This window comes from Haliotis rufescens, unplaced genomic scaffold (genome assembly GCF_023055435.1).
Source record: "Haliotis rufescens isolate VD_foot unplaced genomic scaffold, xgHalRufe1.0.p SCAF_11, whole genome shotgun sequence".
Taxonomy (NCBI): Eukaryota; Metazoa; Mollusca; class Gastropoda; order Lepetellida; family Haliotidae; genus Haliotis; species Haliotis rufescens.
The window spans coordinates 38,499,563-38,522,043 of NW_025963791.1; the positions used below are offsets into that span (position 1 = coordinate 38,499,563).

At 40.9% G+C, this 22,481-nt stretch overlaps 1 protein-coding gene across 2 annotated transcripts in view; it reads right to left on the bottom strand.

Moving 5' to 3' along the window:
- The window catches only part of LOC124149379 (epithelial membrane protein 2-like), a 42,000-nt gene extending 22,195 nt beyond the window's left edge, over window positions 1-19,805 (bottom strand). For both annotated transcript variants that reach the window (XM_046520920.2, XM_046520919.2), the window contains exon 1: window positions 19,052-19,805. In XM_046520920.2, coding sequence (XP_046376876.1) covers window positions 19,052-19,295 — 244 coding nt within the window. In that variant the 5' untranslated portion in view covers window positions 19,296-19,805. The remainder of the gene's footprint in view (window positions 1-19,051) is intronic.
- Window positions 19,806-22,481: the final 2,676 nt, after the last annotated feature.

Here is a 22,481-nt window from a genome sequence, read left to right on the forward strand (position 1 = left end):
GCATGTTCACAGGTTCATGGGGTTTGGCTATCTTGCATGTTCACAGGTTCATGATGTTTGGCTTACTTGCATGTTCACAGGTTCATGGGGTTTTGCTATCTTGCATGTTCACAGGTTCATGGGGTTTTGCTATCTTGCATGTTCACAGGTTCATGGGGTTTGGCTATCTTGCATGTTCACAGGTTCATGAGGTTTGGCTATCTTGCATGTTCACAGGTTCATGGGGTTTGGCTATCTTGCATGTTCACATGTTCATGGGGTTTGGCTATCTTGCATGTTCACAGGTTCATGGGGTTTGGCTATCTTGCATGTTCACAGGTTCATGGGGTTTGGCTATCTTGCATGTTCACATGTTCATGAGGTTTGGTTATCTTGCATGTTCACAGGTTCATGAGGTTTGGCTAACTTGCATGTTCACAGGTTCATGGGGTTTGGCTAACTTGCATGTTCACAGGTTCATGGGGTTTGGTTATCTTGCATGTTCACAGGTTCATGGGGTTTTGCTAACTTGCATGTTCACAGGTTCATGAGGTTTGGGTATCTTGTATGTTCACAGGTTCATGGGGTTTGGCTTTCTTGCATGTTCACCAACACCCGAACAGAAGATAAAGAATGTAAACCTTCCAGCTTTTGATCAAGCTGAGGCTATACACACCATTTGACATACTTTGTTGGTTTAAGTTCACGGCGCGGGCAGCACTAAATATCGCATTATGAAACCACACATACATGTCATTGACAGGAACACAGGGTCATGACGTTAGGGCATCCAGCATGTTGACCTGCACACGAACAGAAGGAGATAAAGGTTCCTTGATACAAGTACTGACATTTAGTTATTACCTGAGCAGGCATTGTGGAGAAACATGGCGCTTTGGGGGTCGGGGGCAAAGGGAGTTGAACCATAGGTGAAAGGGTGACGACTGGACTGGATCTCATTAGCACATAGGTGTTTGGAGCCATAAGGGAATCAACAAGACCAGTCCCCAGACTGTAATGAACTGGACACGGGCCTTCCCTTGACCTTATGTCTCCTTCCCCGTCGCCTCGTGTACGGGCTTACGACACGTATTGTGTTGCTTCTTACTCAATATACACGTTCAAATACTTATGCGTGAGTCATCGTTTCATATCGTGAAGATCATCATACAACTACTCAAAAAGACACATATACTCCTAAAGGTCATCAATTAGCACAGGAAATGGAATCCACGTGTGAACCTGGAGTACTGTTCCATCCAGAGATGATTTAAACTGTTTTTTGTTATTGTTTACCGACAATGTCATTCTGATATCTGATACAGTTTCTGTTCTACAGAAAAGAATATGCGTCTTATAATTATATTGAATTAATTACCAGTTGACAGTTAATTTGGATACAACTAAAGTGGTCGTTTTTAAGAATGATGGTATTCTCCTCGAGAAGGGAAAAATGATATTATATAGGGAAATGTCTCGAGTGCGTGCCATTCTAAGTATTTGGGTATTGGTTTTAGTGAAATATTGTCTTGGGATAGGCATACCAAAAGTGAAGCTAAGATATATAAGATACCCTTTGTATATTTTTGCATTTAAACGTTTTATTAACATTTTGGATTAGATTATTACACATGCCAAATGAGAGATATCCAAAAAGTGTTATAATAGTCTTTCACAAGCAGCAAATAATGGCATTAATAATTTGGTTTCCAAATTGATGTATATGTTGTTTCGACTTGGATTTAGCTACATGTATGTGTGGGAATGACAAACAGAAAGTCGTAAAGATCCTTTATCGGGGAACTAATGGCAAGATAAAGATGTGCGTTCGAACAGAATTGGCACGCCTTTCTTTTCGGCAATTCTAAAAATAGAAATAATACTTTCTTTAAACGTACTTTGGGAACGGAATTATACATTAAACACGGTACAATTGCAAAATTTCGCGTGGACATGGCCTAATGTCGTTGCAGTTTCTATGGTCTAAAAAACTATTCGGAAACTGGCAGGTATTTCAATATCCCTAGAGCTAAAAGGCTGTGCATTCTTTGTAATGACGGTAACGTCGAAGATGAATACTATTTAGTGATGGTTTGTGTCCGTTATAAAACACTGCGTGAGAAGTACATACCTACTAAATCCACATCATACCCTACACTAACACATACAGTATGCTTTGGGCATCAACGGATTCAAATGAAATGCGACATCTGGCTAAGTATATTTATTATGCAAATTGCTTCAGAAAGATCCATGTTGACTGATAACATATATTGTTACAAAAATTAAATGCTGACTGATCACCTGTATGATCAATGGCCTGAGGCCTACATTCTTCATGAATAAAATTCTATCTGAAGATAGATAAACGATCTGAAGAGACAGTTGTGTCAGTCCTTACCAAGCTGTGGACTCATTGGAGAAATGACATAATGAAGACAGCTTCTTCACATTTTGAAACGAATAAACAAACAAATATATAGTTATATGTTTCCTAACTTCGTTTTTTCTTCTCCCAATGACAATTTCTTAATTTGCATTGATAAATGTGTGATCCCTGTTTTATTAATGACTTATTTAAGTTTTCAAATATTTTAAATGATTTTTGTGACATATATACGTCAGCCTTTGGACGATCACACACTTCATGTATATGTGATATATTTTTGGCAGAATGCAGCCATCAGAAGAAAGATATATTTTATTCAGAAGTAGTAATCTTGCAGAGACTCACAGGCACATCACATTGTGAAAATAACCTGCATTGTTTGAAATCTAATATCGTGCTTCAGAGAGAGGAGCATGCACACACATGGATACGTGAAAGGTCACGCATAGTCTCACGAAGTCTCACGGCTTGGATGAACCATGGACAAAATACAAAAACACCAGAGAATAATTTCGATTAAAAAACCTGCCGAAACAGATTCCATTAAAATTATATGAATGGATCACTGAAAATCAGTGATCACAGAAGTGGATGAAACTGGACACCATGTTAATCCAGACTTAGTTAATGCAATCAAAGGTGCCACAAAGACCTAACCAACAGGACAACACTTAATGTTTGGTTTGTCCAAAAACCGTTTGCACCAACTTGATGTCTTGAAGCTGTCCGAATTAAGGATGTTCAAATAGATACTCCAGCCAAGTTGAAAGGCGGGTCCTTACAATTTGAACGTATCTAAATATTGCTGCTTCCCAAGGGGCTTATGACGCAAAAAAACCCAGCTACAACATATATGGTCACATAGTGTGTCAGTATACTATATCCTTTTATACAGTACACTGACACTGAGTGAGACCATATATCTTGTAGCTGCTGTTCTATGCGTTACAAGCTCCTTGCGCTGCTTCTGTTGTTTAATAGCCAAACAGGAGTGTTTCTGCTCCTGGAATGAACACTTACAAGTACTTGTATTAATATACCGACTTTATGTGTTATTGCAAGTCGCATTGCACCAGACAGACATGATTTCTATGTTGAAGCATCACAAAAACTGGGGCCAGACAACAGATGACTGTAATAATCTGTGATACGGAGGTAATGAATTTAGTTATGCTCTTCAAATTAGTTGAGTTTCATTATGAAATCGCACACTACTCAGATTCCCACACGTACCCCAGATCAGTCGCTGCGGCATGTCATGGAGTGATGTGGTGTTGTGCACTCCTGAGAATGTCGACAACAACAAAACGTTTTATTAAATTATCCAAGTGGAGCCTGTACACACATCCACTGACGTTCTGTAATATACTTAGTGGTCTGTTACATGTCCGCTTGATATTCTCCTACAAAATCCTGGGGTTTCGACTGGTATCCTGTCGACTTAATGAAACCAAGGCTCAAACGGCATGTCAACTTCATTATTGTACCGTGGACGTGTATCACTTTCTGCATAGAGGATTGTTGTGTTTGGACGATGTGTTTTTGCATTCTGTTTCGGCTTTTTGGCAATATAAATTTTAAAGTGGTGAAGTTTTTTTTGTCCGTTTATATACACAACAGTGAAAATAGAATTTCAAAATACGCACAAAGCAAACAAAGCAAAGACCCGCATCAACTGAAAAAGTTATAATTACTAAAATAAACCCGCTGAGGTCAAAGAATATGTTATGACAAGCCTGCTGTTAACTCTGGAGGCCTTGAGAATCTCCGTGATCTATGACAGTGACTATCGGTTCGACAAGACCACATGAAAGGCTATGTCAATTACAACCACAGCTGATCAACAGACATCCCCCGGAACTGCATAGAGCTTCCTGAATAATTTACCAGCCAATTCTTCGCGTAGGTCTGAAAGTATTTACTGAGACAGCTAGACCCGCTAGGCGCTTAATGAATCACACGTCACACACAACGACATGGATGTACATGTATATGTATGAAACCATGTTGCGGGAAATGTCGATCACAGAAGCTACATACATCCCGCATAAGCCAAGTGTTTACATTCACCTGGAACTGAGCTATGTCAGTCGACATAAACTACCGGACAAAAGACGGTATACACTAATAACTTGGATTAGACCAAAACATTACAAACGTTATCAACATGTTACTTGGCTGAAAACTGTCGCCAAAATACTTCACAACTATAATACCCGTATCAATTACAACATATCGAAATACCGTTTCTTGTTTATGTCATTTTCAGCCACCATCAAACATGGGTGTATACTTTCTTTTGTCCGGCATTGTATATACCTTAATCGAGACGGAGAGGAGCAACATTTATGCTCCAGATGATACACATCCGTTCCAAGCAAGTATTTAGACATTCGCTTTTATGAGTTAAAGCAGTCGACATGTACACATAGGAAGAAGTTGAGAAAAAATAAACGGAAATGTAGGCCATAAATGTTACACGGGCTCCAATGAATAAAGACAGTTAAAGACGTTAGTTAGTTTTACAATCTTGCTGTCTTTGTAAGTTTCTGTTCGGTAGCAATATATATAAGTGAGTGAGTGAGTGAGTTTGGTTTAACGCCGCTTTTAACAGTATTCCAGTTATATCGCGGTGTGTCAGCTTAATGTTGGAGGAAAGTCCGAAGTGATGCAGGTCTCAGACGTTTACCACTTCGGTGAAACCCACGAGCACGGGTATGGTGCTGACAAACCTAGAAACATAATCGGGGCGAACCGGGATTCGAACCCACAATCATAGGTTTCTGGCGTGCCAAAGGGACGCAACTCTGCACAGCGAATCGCGGCGCCTTAGACGACTTGGCCACCCGTGCCCCCAATATATATATAAGCCACGGACACCCTGTAGTGAAGATAGGATATGCATGAGGCTCAATAAGTCAAGATGACGAAGCAATGAAGGATACAATGAAATATGTATAATCCATATTTTCTGTATTCCGTATGCTTCGTTTGTTGCAGAAAGTGTTTACAATACGGTAGAACACTCAGTTCATGTCTATGTGAGTGTGTGAGGTTTAACGCCGCTTTTAATAGTATTACAGTTATATGTCGGCGTGCCAGCTTAGTGTGGGAGGAAAGCTCGAAGTGATGCAGGTCTCTGACGTTTACCACTTCGGTGAAACCCATGAGCACGGGTATGGTACTGCCAAACCTAGAAACATAATCGGGGCGAACCGGGATTCGAACCCACGAGCACGGGTAATGGTGCTGACAAACCTAGAAACATAATTGGGGCGAACCGGCATGCCCATGTTAAGCGATAGCGTGGACATCCATTCACATTGTCGAGTACGACGACACACAAGTAGGCCAGATCACGGCCGTCAACTGCATTTCAAAGGTGGTAAACTGCACGATCTATCCACCCTGAGCAAGCTTTGTCTACCGTCACGTCGTCTTGAAGCATGACGTACTGTAACCATCTTCCGGCAAGACTATAAAAGTCCAGTTTCCACCCTTGCCGAACTAGGCTGGAATTCCTGGGATCGATCGTAGCGCCACCAGTGGCTATTATGAGTTATGTCCCTTCTAAGTCTCTCCTATGGACCAATCCGATTCCATCACTTGCATATGTTTCAAACAAAATGGCGGCGCCCTGTCAAGACGATCTGATCGAAAGAGTTGGCGGTGCACATGTTTTGCAAATCCTGCAATTGACCAAAATCTGCACGACAGTTTACGAACCGGATTTCGATTTCGTTGCGCGATTTTGATTGGACTATGCAAAGACTCGTTAGTCCAGCCAAAATGTAACTCCATAATACCAGCCTAGTTCGGCAAGGGTGGAAACTGGACTTTTAAAGTCAGTTAACTCACTTGCCTCGGGAAGGTGTACTCTAACATGACGTACGCCGCACTGTAACTCATTTCGCGAACACCTGGTGTCATCACTGATTCTCAATGATCCATTCATATAACTTTCATAGCTGTTTTGGTATTTAAGCCCAATGGAATATGTTTCCTTGGAGATTGGTTATTATCTGCTGTTGACGTTTAATATCATTCATATCTACTAAAATTCCCGACGGTGAGGTTATGCAGCCGTGTTTACCGGACTTTAAGGGTTCCATTATATATAATTATTTAATTAAAAGCGATGAATTAACTAAATATAATCTGAGCACACTGCATTCACTGGACCATTTCGTGATAACGGGGAAATGAATAAACGATTACACCACAGCGACAACACAGAGGAATGTGCAAACCCCGGAGGATTGATGGTCGAGTATTTGCTGGATGCACTGTGCAAATACATCGCATCGATTGTAATCACATATGTCTGTTTGATCTTTTCTCGACAGATGCATTATTCCAGTAGACAGACGCGGAGTCTGAATAACATGATCAGATATTGGTGAATAGACAGATTTAGTATCTCAAAACTATCTTAATGACCTTTTACATGGCTAGGAGTGACGATAGAACATTTCCTAAAGAACTACGTGATTAGGTACTTGGATGGCGCCAACAAATTTCTGGACTATAGGATCTGTTTCTGATTGTCAAGAGAGCAGTGCTCGTAATGCATTCAACTATATTACCCCAACATAGACGACGCTTATGAGAATAAAGATCCAGGTACTACCATCGAGAAGACATCCCCGGATATACAGCATTACTCTTTCGTTGATGCATATTGATTTTTGTTTGTTAAATTTTCATTTGTGATTTGTAACAGTATTATAGTAATGGCGCAGCAATTTTAGTCGAGATAATAATAACTATAAAAAGTCAACGCCATTCTCGATTATCTGCCGAAACAGATTCAACTGCATTGTCAAACCACTTCCGTATGTTTGAGCGATGAACATTGTATTTATTATTATTTATGTATTATTTATTTATATATTTCTGATTTAACAATAAACGTGTGAGTATCTGGACTGGACCAACCACGTGTAAAAATACTCGAAACGAGTAGCCTGACTACACTCCCTTTTTAGATAAGACTTGAAATACCAAACTATGATTTGTAGTAATAAACATTGAGTAAAAACTAATTTAAAAAACAAGACCAACCAAAATCGTAATATGTTTGAATGTGACTTTAAAACGGTTTTGATATCTTTATTTAAAGCGGTTGACGTTATAAAAGTGAATATCTGATGGTGATGAAGTTCTACGTTACAATTAACTACATCTGATTATTTGCAGCATCTTCACACGCAACAGTGCACCACTTGTCTGAGAGGTTTGTGCTGTGGATGCTGGAAGAGATCAGGTTCCCTTAATGAGGCTCCTGACAAATCACAGATTAGTGTTAAGCCTGAACAGGTTTCTGACTTATGCCGCAGTACATCACCGGCCCTATCATTGCGAGGCTCCAGGGGATTATTTCTTAAGGCTCATCACGCAAACGCAGATCATGACATGCGCAGTTGTGTAACGTATCTGAGGGTTATAGTGCAAAACCTCACATTGTACCCATGGAAACAATAGGTTGGCATCTATAGACGTCGTTTGTGAAGAAAGTTGGCAGTATTAGTCACCATTAAAACAAAGAATGCTTCAGAACCCCTACTCCAAGACATGAAAACAATAAACAACCAATCAACCACAAATGTTACGAATTTAGTCTACTTTTAAATACGATATAAAGTTAGAATTGGCGCATGGTAAATATATTGGGAACCGATGGACTGAAACGAATTGCACTGATCGCTAGTTTGATTGGTGAGAATTTGAGTAAAGCATCACTTCTCTATCCATCATCAGTATCCACCCGACTGGGTGGTCCAAATATGTGAACTGCCTGGTTACATCTTCACGTACCCTGTAGATGGTCGTTCATTCTTTCTTCCAAGGTACGGAGGGGCAGTCGTCTAAGGCGCCGCATTTCGCTGTGCAAAGTTGTCCCCCTTTGGTGTGCCAGGAAGCTATGATAGTTGGTTCGAATTTGATCATGTTTCTAGGTTTACTTAAATACCACTAAAAGCAGCCAAACTTACACTCACTGACGGCAAATGTATTTATCTAATGTGATTCAGACGAAATACATAACCTCATGACTCATATATAACATCAAACAAACAACAAACCGGTTTCCAAGAATGATGGAGAGGAAGACCTATTTCCTGATGCTCACATTTTGAAAGTCACGGACAGTGGTGAGTTGACTGAGGTCACTGAGTCACTGAGGATGTTCGGAGTGGGCGGTCAGCAGTAGGTAGGCTGCATGGAGGGTGTAGATATATGTGTCCACACACGATAACCGCCATACAGTTGCCCACCGTGGTCACGGACCATCTGAGAGTCCCAGACCTGCGTCACTATGGTAACACGCCATGATGTAACGGAAATACCATTCACTAATAGAGACAATCCCTTTGTATAGTTATACGAAATCTCTTTTGACAGAAGAGTCCATTGTAAGATTTCGACCATGTAATGAGGATGTATTTATGGTCACCATCACATAGTGATGATGCCAGGTTTTCGCGAAAGTGGCGTTCGACCCAACTCACTCATGCTTTCAACATCTGATCTACGTAGTCCAGATTTGATTATGTACAGTGTCCGGTAGGCAAGTCTAGATCAAACTAAACCAAGTCTAGTTTCCTTGATTCCACATATGAAAACAGCAGAGTTCAAAGGTTCTTTTGAAAAATAAATACAATTATTTTAAATAAACTTATCAAAGACTAAGAATTAGTCTAAGTGTACCGAGACATAGCAGGAGTATAGCGGCATATTACAACATTCACTCACTCACAGACGATGTGGTCGACTTCGACTTGAGAAATGTACCTACGGTACTATCGTAGATAATGTAAAACTATCGTAGACAATGTAAAACTAAATCAAATGAATCGTTTTCCGTTTCCACTGGGTTAACACTGTTGTCCGTATAACAGACACAGCTATGGATGTCAACACATCTTATTGTCGTAAGGTAATTCAACGACCTATTCTCTGAGGAGTCAATCCTGACAAGGGGCGGTCGGGTAGCCTAGTGGTTAAAGCGTTCGCTCGTCGCGCCGAAGACCCGTGTTCGATTCCCAACATGGGTACAATGTGTGAAGCCCATCTCTGGTGTTTCCCGCCGTGATATTGCTGGAAAATTGCTAAAAACCATACTCACTCACTCACTCACTCAATCCTGACAAGCATAATCATATAACAACAATTAATTATTGAACCTCAGGACTTGTAGAAGACAAGAATCGATAAAGGAAGTACATTCCTCCAGGGATCCGGCTAAAGAATTCATTATCTCGGTATTGAATATTGTCGATGTTAATATATTATTTTCTTGGTTGAGGCTAGAGATGTCAAAATGACTCGTTAATCTTTAAGAGAAGCATGTACGTTAAACCACGTTTCACTTGTTGTTTACCTATGACAATGATAAAACACACATCAATGGGGGTGAGCAACCACACAAGAAAAGTGCAATTGGCATTGGTGAGATTTTAGAAAGAAATGGATGTTTGAGGTCATTATAGACAAGAATAGATCAAATTTGGTATTTCGTTGCCTTAAAAGTAGTGTACCTAATGAAAGCTTTAATCACTTCAACGGATGTCAATTTAGCGAGGAAATACCAGTCATTAAGCGTAACGACAATGCGTTGCAGATGGTAAAGGGTACCATGTTAAATTGCAGTCGGAAACGATGCTACCATAATAACATCTCTGGCCATCGCGGTGTCTAGTCACACTAGCTACATGTTGGTCAGCTGCGCATGCGTGTGAGTTAACCTATCACGCACCAATCATCGGGTCAGAAAATTGATCACCCAGCTGTGAAATTGAACGTCTAATGTTTTTGCTCTCATGAACCTGTTATAACACCACTGGCTTCGAAATAGACACGCACTGTTTTGAAATATATCACACATGGGTATGTGTATTTCCATAGCCGTCAAGTTTATCAAAGCGACAAAGACATTACGTATGAAGCTAACAGCTACGGATGAGAAGTGGCTGTGTTTTTCAGTTGATATTTTACAGGAATGCATTACGACATCAACAGAACCAGATATAGACATTGTTATTTCCGACGTACGTGACACAAGGACCAGACTCTGTCAGTGAATACAGTGTTTCAAGTGATACGTTGCCGCTTGTACAAGATCACCTCTATGACTTTAGTTAGCTGTCACTCTCGACGGATATTGACAATGCTGTTCCTTCTATATCATCTTTGGCACATGCAGACTTGCTTTACTAAATGGACAAACGTGATGTAAACCTTCTCTTGCTCCTAGTCCATCAATGAGTGAGTGAGTGAGTTGGGTTTAACGCCGCTTTTAACATCATTCCAGTTATATCACGGCGTGTCAGCTTAATCTGGGAGGAAAGCCCGAAGTGATGCAGGTCTCAGACGTTTACCACTTCGGTGAATCCCACGAGCACGGGTATGGTGCTGACAAACCTAGAAACATAATCGGGGCGAACCGGGATTCGAACCCACAATCATAGGTTTCTGGCGTGCCCAAAGGACGCAACTCTGCACAGCGAATCGCGGCGCCTTAGACGACTGGGCCACCCGTGCCCCCCAGTACATCAATGACATTGGCAAGCTGGGCCTAAAGGGGACATTTAAAACTTACCGAATTAACATAGCCATCTTTCTGTTACAGTATATACCACATGTAATTCATAGCCAGTCCTCTCGTCCGCACAAGCATAACAAAAACTTTATGGTACACGATTAAGTATTAAATTGAAAGCTACAAGTACTCATTTAATAAGTGCATTCATACTTACCATTTCAAGTTTTTATTATCATTTATAATTACCTATGCGGGGGGCACGGATGGCCCAGTCGCCTGAGGCACTTGATACGCCATGCCAGAAACCTATGATTGTGGGTCCGAATTTAACACGCCCTGATATGATTGATATATTATTAAAGTGGCGTTAAGCCCAACTTACTCTTCGATGCGGATTGTGTGAGTGGCACTTCCTACCGGTAATGCAGGACATGCTTAGCCTTTTCGCGAACACCTGGTGTCATCACTGATTTTCAGTGACCCATTGATATAATTTTTACCGCTATTTTGCCTTTCACGCCAATGGAATCTGTGACGGGGATAATCGAGACTGGTTTCTCTCTGGCGTTGACGTCATATGTTAACGTTATAAGTCTACGTTGATATTTACATTATGCAATGTTTGAGTACAAAGGCTTCAATTATAACATTTTAGTGTCCCTGAATCTATGTGATTCAGAAGAAATATACACGGCTCGGCTGACAGGAAATCTACAAGACCTCCTTTCAATAGATAATCAATATAAGGATCTTCCAGAGAACACGAGCTACTGTGACGTCAAAGACAAAATTTACAAACATCTACATTACATTTAATCCACCTAGAATTACATCTATATACACTACATACACGTGACCCGCGTGCCTGTATACATACCTCTGTATACGCCACTGTACACAGACAACACCGACAATAACAACACGATGAAATATGTATTGTCCATTGCAAACTATATTTCGCAACGTTACTAGTATGGAAACCATATGATGACCACCTACGGCTATGCCCATGAAGTGTTAATCAAGGTACTCGCTACAAGAGGCCCCCTGTGGCTACGGGCCTCTGATGTGAGAGCGTGGTTTGTGAGGGGCTACTGTGTCGAGATGTTGTGTTAGTATAACACAAACGCCATCTCGCCAATCTAGGCAGTGTAGTTAAATCTGATACAAGGGCATTTGATTTTTTGTGGATATTATTCGTTGGCGTAAACACGGCCATTTTCACAAAACAGATGAACTATTATGTATCATATGTCAGCTTTTAAACTTATTGCCTTATAATGGTGGCTGGTTTTCAGAGATATTTAATTCAAATGGGGAAGATTGTTTTGGTGGAGCAACGGGACTGGTTTGTTGTTGCCCTCTTTTTGAAATTTTTAAATTCCGTTTTGGGGCACGTGCAAGTAATGTTGTTGTTTTTTTGTTTAACGCCGCACTCAGCAATATTCCAGCTATATGACCGCGGTTTGAAAATAATCGAGTCTGGACCAGACAATCCAGTGATTGATATCATGAGCATCGATCCACGCAATTGGGATTCGATAACATGCATCAACCATTCAGCGAGCCTGACCACCGGATTCCGTTAGTCGCCTCTTACGACAAGCATAGTCGCCTGTTCCGGCAAGCATGGGTTGCTTAAGACCTATTCTACCCCGGATCTTCACGGGTCTGCAAGTAATGTAGTGCATGCGTAGTATAGTGTGTGGTTTTGACTTCGCTCGTCACGTAATAGACCCAGATTCGATTGTCTGAATGACCACAATGTGTAAAGCCGAAGTGTCCCTTGTCAATATAGAGCAAGGATTGAACAAAGAAGCAGGCGCCTTCCTCGCTCACCATCCTACCACTTTAATCCAGATCCACAAAGTGTCAAGGTATCAGAGTAGAAGACATTAACATCAGGATACATACAGAGAAACCTCATTTACTCGAACAACGACTAACCGCTCGAGACACTGCAATGCAAGGTCTCAACAGACTCCTGAATTGTTCGTCATTACGTGACTGTGTAACCCTTGCGGCTACTGGTTTGTTTGAAGTCCTAAGCAAGTCTACAATACTTTGGCAAAGATAGATTTTCGTCAGTTTAAGGCTCCTCTGGTTCCAAGATTCTCTGGGCTCCTTTCCATTATATATTAAAATACACTTTAACAAAAACAATATTTACATATTTTCATTTGAAACCCTTAATGTTTGTCAATTTGTATTTTATTGGCTTTTAAATTTTGCAATCAGTGGCGATATGTATAATTCTGGTGACTAAACCACTCAATCGTACAACTTCAAAATCGCTTGTGAGTTTTAACGCAATATGCAAAAACTGTTCTTTTAACTTAAAACATTAGCGAAACATAACACTACTAATTTTCTTCAAAGGTTACACGACCTTAATAAAACCTCAAACACATTATTCAAATTAAAAGAGAGACTTAAAACCTAATTCATTTTTAGATACATTTAAGAAATTCGATTAAAAATTTGCATAACCATTTGTAAATATTCTTTCATCTGTTCGTCATATTAAGAACACAATAAAGCATTGAGTCTCCAGAGTGATTGATCACAGGATTTCTCTCTTACGTGACTTATTTAAATTGCAAATAGAATGACAGGCACCGTATATTCAACGTGAGAAGCCGAGGCAGGTGCTTATGACAGGCTGGAAATATAAAGCCTTGTAATGCAATTCATTTGGGCAATCTAGTCGCACTGCTGTATGGGACACCTCAAAGCCACAGGCTCTTAACAGGAAGCGAACACACACGTGCATTTATCAAATACAGACGTTTATGTAAACTGCTTGAGAAGTTTATATATTTATTTATATTATTTTTTCCCCGGCGGTCTGTAAATAATCGAGTCTTGACCAGGCAATCCAGTGATTCATATCATGAACATCGATCCACGCAATTGGGATCGATGACATTCTTCAAACCAAGTCAGCGAGCCTGACCACCCGATCCCGTTAGTCGCCTCTTACAACAAGCATAGTCGCTTTTTATGGCAAGCATTGGTTGCTGAAGACTTATTGTCCGCCGGATCTTCGCGGGGCGTTTGAGAAGTAAATGCAATCGATATGAACTGAGCAAAACGTGTTCGCAGTTGAACATACGTCCTCCGAAAAATTGAATTCGGTTTTCACAAAAATTTCAACTTTATTCAACGGATAAAAATATATTATTTCCGTCTACAATCGTGATCTTGTTATCGACTAAGTATCACCAGTCGTATTAAAAGCAAGTGGGTACACTGTTCAGACACTTGTCACTTGCCGCTTCGAACATTATTTTTGGGGAGAGCCTCCACAGATGCAGTTTGTTTATTTCTCTGGTGAAACCCACACTATGATACAACAATACGTTCAATAATCCCGGATTCCATCCCGATACCATGCTCAGTACCAAGACTATTGACAAATTGCAAAAACTTGAAGTTTCACACATTGCAATAGCATAAAACAATAATTGTGGAATTGTTAGATTTTAATTAATGAAGACTACGTATATGTCCTTGCACGTTATAATTGTTGTCTGGAGATGAAGAACGCCGCTGACATGTCTGAAACACCCCCATCTTAATGACGTGACTACACATGTGTACTTAGGATTTCGACCCGATAAAACCATTACCCAGTCAGACATGTACATCCTAGGAGAAGACACAGACAGTAATAAGCAGCTAATTACCCCATAAATTACCTGGGATTAGCAATTTTTGATCAAAAGAAGACCAGCTAAGTCCACAGTGAAGGCGCCAAGACTCCGGGCAATCGGGGCAGACACGGTTGTGTGGTAGAGTTTGTTATTAGACATATGAACTACCATGAAATTGTAAGAAACGGCAAACGTGAAAATAAAAATGTTTCTGGAGATGAAATAGCTGTTTTAGCCACACAACGCTTGTTGATAAAGCGTACACTTATTTCTTGAATGAAGAACTATCTACAATTAACTGCGGGTATATCGAACTCCAACGGATCCTGACAATAAGTTCGTAATATCCGAGATTGTTAATTTATTAGCAGTGGGTTCATTACATCCGAAAACATATGATATCCGCCTTTGTTATTTACAGCTATATGCTATAACGACTTCGTTATATCCAGAGAATATGATATATCTAACTCATGTGTGATCTTTTCACACTGAGAGGTCCGAGGTCTATAGTGGATTAAGAACCTGCCCGGCAAGAGAATTTTGGTGGTTCGATCCCCGGTTGCGTCAAACCAAAATACGTTAAAACATGCTGATCGTTGTTTAGTATTACTGTTTAATTGCGCATGGTATCTGAGTGGGCTTGCACTATAAAATCGGCATTCGTCCGGACTAGTACAAACACAACCACACACTCGCACACATGCAATGCACGCACGCACGACGTTAAACCCATTTAATCACCTCAGCACACCTCTATTCATCCCCACCATCCAAATACATTAGACGTGAACCGATATAGGAACGTTATGTCGTGCTATACTTTCACGGTTCTAGTTGTATAGTTCTTCACTCTTGGAAAAAAATATCCGACAATGGAACCATTGAATTTACATAACAACATTTTAGGGAACAAATAATCGCGAGCATCCTTCATTTTGAGAGCACGTCTTAAGTGAAGGTACACGCGAGTTCGTATTATGTAATAAACAGAAAACAAGTCAAGGATAACTGAATTCTGTGTATGTTAAGAGTATCATGGATACAACGGATACTGAAGCTGAGTCTAATGGTGTGTAGAATCTCCCTCACAAAAGCTTGATGCGATAATAATATAATCAGGATCTCCTAGAATCCCTGCTTGAACAAACACGAGTCGAGGCACAACGCTGGTAAGGCCAGTAACGGCAGGAGTTTATTTAACATTAAGTTACCAACTTGTACGAGCCATGTGTAGTAGGAAAGCTTGTAAACTGCCGGCATTATCGTACATTATTGATGGCGATCTACTGGATACGACAGGGTTGTTGTGCCGTGGCTTTCAGTTGTATTCCTGAGCCCCAGAGTTCTGCCGCCTCAAACACGAATTCCACTGCTACCCTGCACCTGGGACTTTCAGATCAACGCATGAGACGATATTAAAAAATCTCAATTTGAAGCAAATTGTGCCAAACCAATAACAAGTTTCATTTTTTTAGATCTCGTCTTAAATTATTTTCAGCCTGAATTTCATATGAAGGACAGACCAAATGTCTCTTATCTTTGACAGATTTCCATTTTCATGCACTACAGTTCTAGTTCTCATATAGTTTCTCATACTACAGTCCCAGTTACGATGAGAGAACGAATTTGTCATACTGTATATATCTGTTTCCTTTAGGTAATAGCCATGTTTCACCCACACAGTCTCGCAAACAGATCTTCAAAACAAATATATCATATAAAGCCCATGCAAGTCTATAATAGTGGGCAAGTCTAGATTAGTATCAGGAAAATGAAGAGTCTCCAAGGCTCCTTTATATCATAGTTTTATTAGTATGATTTAATAACCCCTTTTCTGTAAGATATGTTCTTTTAAGAGACTAGATGTTAGTCTTGCACATGGTATCTATAGTTGCTCATACTGTATCCCATATTCCTCATAATCAACAGAGTGAAATGTATCTACAGTAACTATACTCCTCTACTCGGCATGAGATTCCTTTAACTTGCATGAACGAAGTCGATGCTGGTCCTGATCAAGTCTCTCACAGCAATTATCCAAACTGTATGTACGCGTAGGCTCCTAATTGTCACAGTCTAAATATTCATAAATAGGTCAGACAATATGCCACACAACGCCCGTCATTAAGTCACATGGCACTGAATGTCGTTTATAATTTACAACAGTCGTTGTACATGAGATGCATATAGGCCTATGACAACCATCATCGATTGTACGTTAATCACTTATCTCGCCATGTAGGTAGTGCGGGATGGCCGGGGAACACATGTTGCCGCTCTGTCATCAGTAATACAACACCACGAAATGGACATGCACAATATTACGAGCTACCATGGCCTTCTAATGGGGTAATGTAAACATGTGGTATTACATGGTATCGGTGATGTGGTGCATTTCACATGATATCAACAACCGTGTGTTTGAGGGAGAGGAGATCATTAAGATATGCATCAAATTTGGGGGTGGGATGAGTTGGTTGGGGAGGGTGACCGAGGAAGAATGAGAATGTGGGGAGAAGAGTTGGTGAGGTATGGGGGAGATTGAGGATGGGGATGAGAAATAAGAAGGGGATGGGGACAGAGAGGAGGACGAAGGATGGAGGAGAGGGGGATTGTTAGGAGAGAAAGAGGAGATACGTGCAAAATGGAAGCATGAAAAGAAAGAGAGAGAGAGAGAGGGTGAGCGTCAAAACCCTTATAAATACATTATAAAAAATATGAAAGCAGAGAGAGAGAGAGAGAGAGAGAGAGAGAGAGAGAGAGAGAGAGAGAGCGTCAAAACCCTATAAGTTATAAATACATATTATAAAAAATATGAAAGCAGTACACAGAGAGACAGAGAGGGGGGGGGGGGGGGGGGGGGCGGCGGGGGGCTGGGGGGAGAGAGTTGATGCAACGTGTAACTGTAGCCAAGAACCCAGCTGTAAACAACCGTTTCGTTCATACTCAACCTCAAACATTATCTGGAACAAAGTCATATGATATCACTTAGGATAACATGGGGAATATGAGTGCGATATGTCAGCAATGACGAATATGACAGTTATGCGTCGTGCCTACCCCCCTCTCCTAACCCTCCCCGTCTCCTTAGCACACATCCCCTCCCCCCAAGCATCCTTGAGAGGCTGCATACCATACCCGCACGTGTTTTGTAACCCGATATTACACCAGTTGTTTCATGGGGGGAGACACACTAGCACACACACACACACGTGCTATCTACAGTCATCTCGTCAAGGATGGTCCGCTAATGTCGGGCGTTCCCTCTCTTCATCCAACCTTCCTGCTTAGTCGCTATTGATTTCTGTCCATCGGATGAGCGAATTAGTTCTTCGAGAACATCACTGGGTATCTTTTATGAAAGTACTGTTTTTAATGGGCCCATGGACACTGATCGACAGCCCCTCAAGAGGCTCTACATTGAGGTATAGGTGATACCTTATAAGAATAAGGATGCTAACAGAGGACCCAAATCATTTTATAGCCCACCAAGCGTCATAAGGATACATATCTTTAGGAAGGTTTGCTTGATCAGTAAATATCTTAAGGTGGTGTTAATGGTTTTATGTTCAATAGAATACTCTTGCATGGCAGGTTGAATAGTTACGTCATACTGCACTGCAACACATACGATGACATCATCACCAATATCCGTTTTAAAGAATTAATTTACGACTTTCACCAATACTCTTATTAAGTTGGGTCTCGACGATAGTAAATACAGCTGTTTACCCTACCCTAAAATGAAACTTGTCACATATCTAACAATAAATTGGTCGTTAGCTCACGCCACAACTTTCAGTGCTTTGGCAGGCTACATGCGAATTTGTGCATCGTAGGATTGTAGCGATAAGATCAAAACAAACACCGGTCGCGGGAGTTTCGGAATGCACAAATGGTTAATATTTTATTAAGCCCTGCGGTTTGTTTACATCGACTAGGGACGTGATTACTACCTGGTTGAAATGCAAAGATAATTAAACCTTGGGAACAGACTCAATTACGACATGTCACTCTGTCACAATTGTCAAATGTACATTTAGTGGTTTTCCTGTATGATTCCTGTGTGTTTATTACAAGCTGAAACACTGTATCGATTAGTGTAATCTCATGTAAGTGTGTAATTAGATATGAGAGACTAAAATTACAATGGCCTACATATGAAACATCAGCTCAATAGATCAACGACAGTAAGTGCAAGTTTTAAGCTGATAGTTGTTCAATAAACTTTGTCGATGGTTGACAATCATATACATCGGTATGGTATATCTCATCACAGAATTCACGCAATCTTCTTTTCAGTTGTAAAATTGAAACAGTTAGACTAATAGTTTGTTGCTGTTGTTTTACAGGTTAAAGAGAATACCATGTAACCAAATAGAGAGATTGGGACGATATTGTTACCATCTAAGAATCACTTTGCTATCAGGGGTGTGTACAGGGCCCAGGAGAGATGGAGGAAGTGATGAAGATTGTACTCACGTCTCGTTTCAACAGTTTTGCCGTCTGCCACAAGTCGCGAAACTTCAACTCGACAGATTCGCCAGAGTCCCGAGAAAGCTTGTACAAGGTACCTGCGGCTTGCGTTGCGATACACACCTCCAGGTATTGACAGAACTAGCCAGTTATTAGTACAAATTGCCACAATTTGAAATAGCAAACCTACAACAGTACACACAGTGGCCACGATGAGTGCTCGACGTTCGAACGAGGGCTGCGCCGCCATTTTGAAGGATCCTCAGCGTAAACCGATCTGGTAGCAGACGACAAAGGATTTGTCTGCTCGGTACGTCCGCACAGAGGCACGGCTAGGCCAGAATTGGTAGGAAGCACGCTGTGTTGATGTAGAGGCCAGTTAGGTTCCTCGGCTGTCCGTGACAGTCAGCCATTTAAAACTTATAATTCATGATTTTTCAAAATATGTCAGTTCTTGCTAAGCACCAAGCTTGGTTTTCATCGGAAGTCAATGCTAGGATTCCTGGTACGGTCGGGAGAGTGCATGGTCGCGCTTGTGTTTACTGGGCATCGATCGAAATCGTCCACCGGAAATACGCTGCCCGATTTGCTTCACGTGAGCATGTGGAGGCCAAATTCCTTCATTCTCCAAGCGGGTAACATCTTTGCATCCTAACTGACCAGATGTGGTGACATAACGGCATGTGGAGAAGAATCAAACGCTGACCGGCCCAGTTCTCGAAACGGCCATATGTGTTCAGGTATACACCATTTAAAGCTATCGATCTGCACCACTAAGCCCTGTGTACATACGCTGATACCTATCCGTGGGATGGACATACGTTAGGGATAAACTGAGGAGGCGTTTTTATAGCCGAGTCAGTCCTATATAATAGTTGTGTTAAACATTAATGAATCATATTGTTCGTGTGTGTGTTGATTGACAATACTGACAGATTTTGGTTATGATAACTGTTGCTGATTATGTAGTTCCGGTTAATAAATGAAATAATGGCATCATGGTCGGATATATGTATAATTATGTTTAGAATGGATGAACATGTTGAAGTTAATTTAATTTATCAAGTGAGTGATTTTTTTGTACGTCGCTTTTACCACTATCACGGTGTCTATATATGTACCAGTGCGGAGAATTGATCTTTTGTTTGGCGTGGAGAGCCAACGCATTAACCACTCGCCTAACCAAACGTCTGTTTATTTTGATATTTTTTCATTAAATCGACTTGTCACTTTTTTTTAACCGCCTAACGTTGATACATAGTTACTGTCATCACACCACGTGTGACTCCGAAACCACACGACGGCCAAATGCAGGGAATGTGTGAATGTTGTGTTACAGTTACGGTTGGGTAGCTGAGTGGTTAAATCGTTCGCTTGTCACGCCGAAGACCGGGGTTCGATTCCACATGGATACAATGTGTGAAGCCCATTTCTGGTGTCCCCGGCCATAATATTGGTGGAATATTAAGCGGCGTAAAACCATACTCATTCACTATTACAACCCCAATCTGTACTATTAAGCTATTTTTCGCGCCCAATAAAGTATTAAATTTGGACCAGGTAAACCATTGTTTGGCAGCATGGTGAACGTACGACACCGTCGGGTGCGATGATTTGCAATCAGTTCAGAGATCCTGGCCAAGTGATGTTGGTCTCCAAACGTAGTTGGAAACTGGGTACATGGCGGACTGTTTTACTTTTTTTTCAATGCGTATCATCTCAACGCGACGACGTGAAAGGTGCTTTTGCTATCAATCTCTGGTTTGCGGGTCACATTGTCGATTATTTACAGGCTGTCGACATAGAGCTTTATAATGCAGATTGTTGGGTAAAACAGCATCAACTCATTCACTGTGGTCGTGATCGTGATGTCGGAAACGGCTGTGCTGTAATGACGGTAACCATATATCAACGTGGGTGATATCAGACGGTTGCGAAATGTTAGTTGCAAGCTGTCATTTTAATAATATATGTTACAGTATTGATTTTAAATGGCAGTATTAACCCGCACGCTCATCTGGTAATTATGAACACGGTTAATTCAGTGGATGATTGTAATGTGTTGTGTGTGTTCAACAAAGATGTAGTTCTTCGGGAGGAGAGAGAGCTCGTCTTCATCCAACACAGAGAGCGCTCCTATTTAACCCAACACAGAGAGGGTTCATACTTAACCACAAACAGAGAGAGTTCATACTTATCCCAACACAGAGATAGTTCATACTTAATCAAACGCAGAGAGCTCGCACATAACCCAAATCAGAGAGAGTCCTTACTTAACTCAACACAGAGAGCTCGAACTTAACTCAACAAAGAGGGAGTTCATACGTAACCTAAAGCAGGAAGAGTTCATACTGAACACAACACAGAGAGAGTTCATAATTAACCCAACACAGAGAGAGTTCATATGTAACCCAACACAGAGAGTGTTCATATGTAACCCAACACACAGAGAGTTAATACTTAACCCAACACAGAGATAGTTCATACATAACCCAACACAGAGAGAGTTCATATGTAACCCAACACAGTGAGAGTTCATACTTAACCCAAAACAGAGAGTTCATACTTAACCCAACACACAGAGAGAGAGAGAGAGAGAGAGAGAGAGAGAGAGAGAGAGAGAGAGAGAGAGAGAGAGAGAGAGAGTTCATACTTAACCCAACACAGAGGGTGTTCATATTTAACACAGAGAGAGAGAGAGAGAGAGAGAGTTCATGCTTAATATCCAAACACAGACGGCGTTCATACTTAGAGGGAGAGCTCGTCATCATCCAACACAGAGAGCGCTCCTATTTAACCCAACACAGAGAGAGTTCATACGTAACCCAAAACAGAGAGAGTTCATACTTAACCACAAACAGAGAGAGTTCATACTTATCCCAACACAGAGATAGTTCATACTTAATCCAACGCAGAGAGCTCGCACATAACCCAAATCAGAGAGAGTCCATACTTAACTCAATACAGAGAGCTCGAACTTAACTCAACAAAGAGGGAGTTCATACGTAACCTAAAGCAGGAAGATTTCATACTGAACACAACACACAGAGAGTTCATAATTAACCCAACACAGAGAGAGTTCATATGTAACCCAACACAGAGAGTGTTCATATGTAACCCAACACACAGAGAGTTAATACTTAACCCAACACAGAGATAGTTCATACATAACCCAACACAGAGAGAGTTCATATGTAACCCAACACAGTGAGAGTTCATACTTAACCCAACACAGAGGGAGTTCATACTTAACCCAAAACAGAGAGTTCATACTTAACTCAACACAGAGAGAGAGAGAGAGAGAGAGAGAGAGAGAGAGAAAGAGAGAGAGAGAGAGAGAGAGAGTTCATACTTAACCCAACACAGAGGGTGTTCATATTTAACACAGAGAGAGAGAGAGAGAGAGTTCATGCTTATCCAAACACAGACGGCGTTC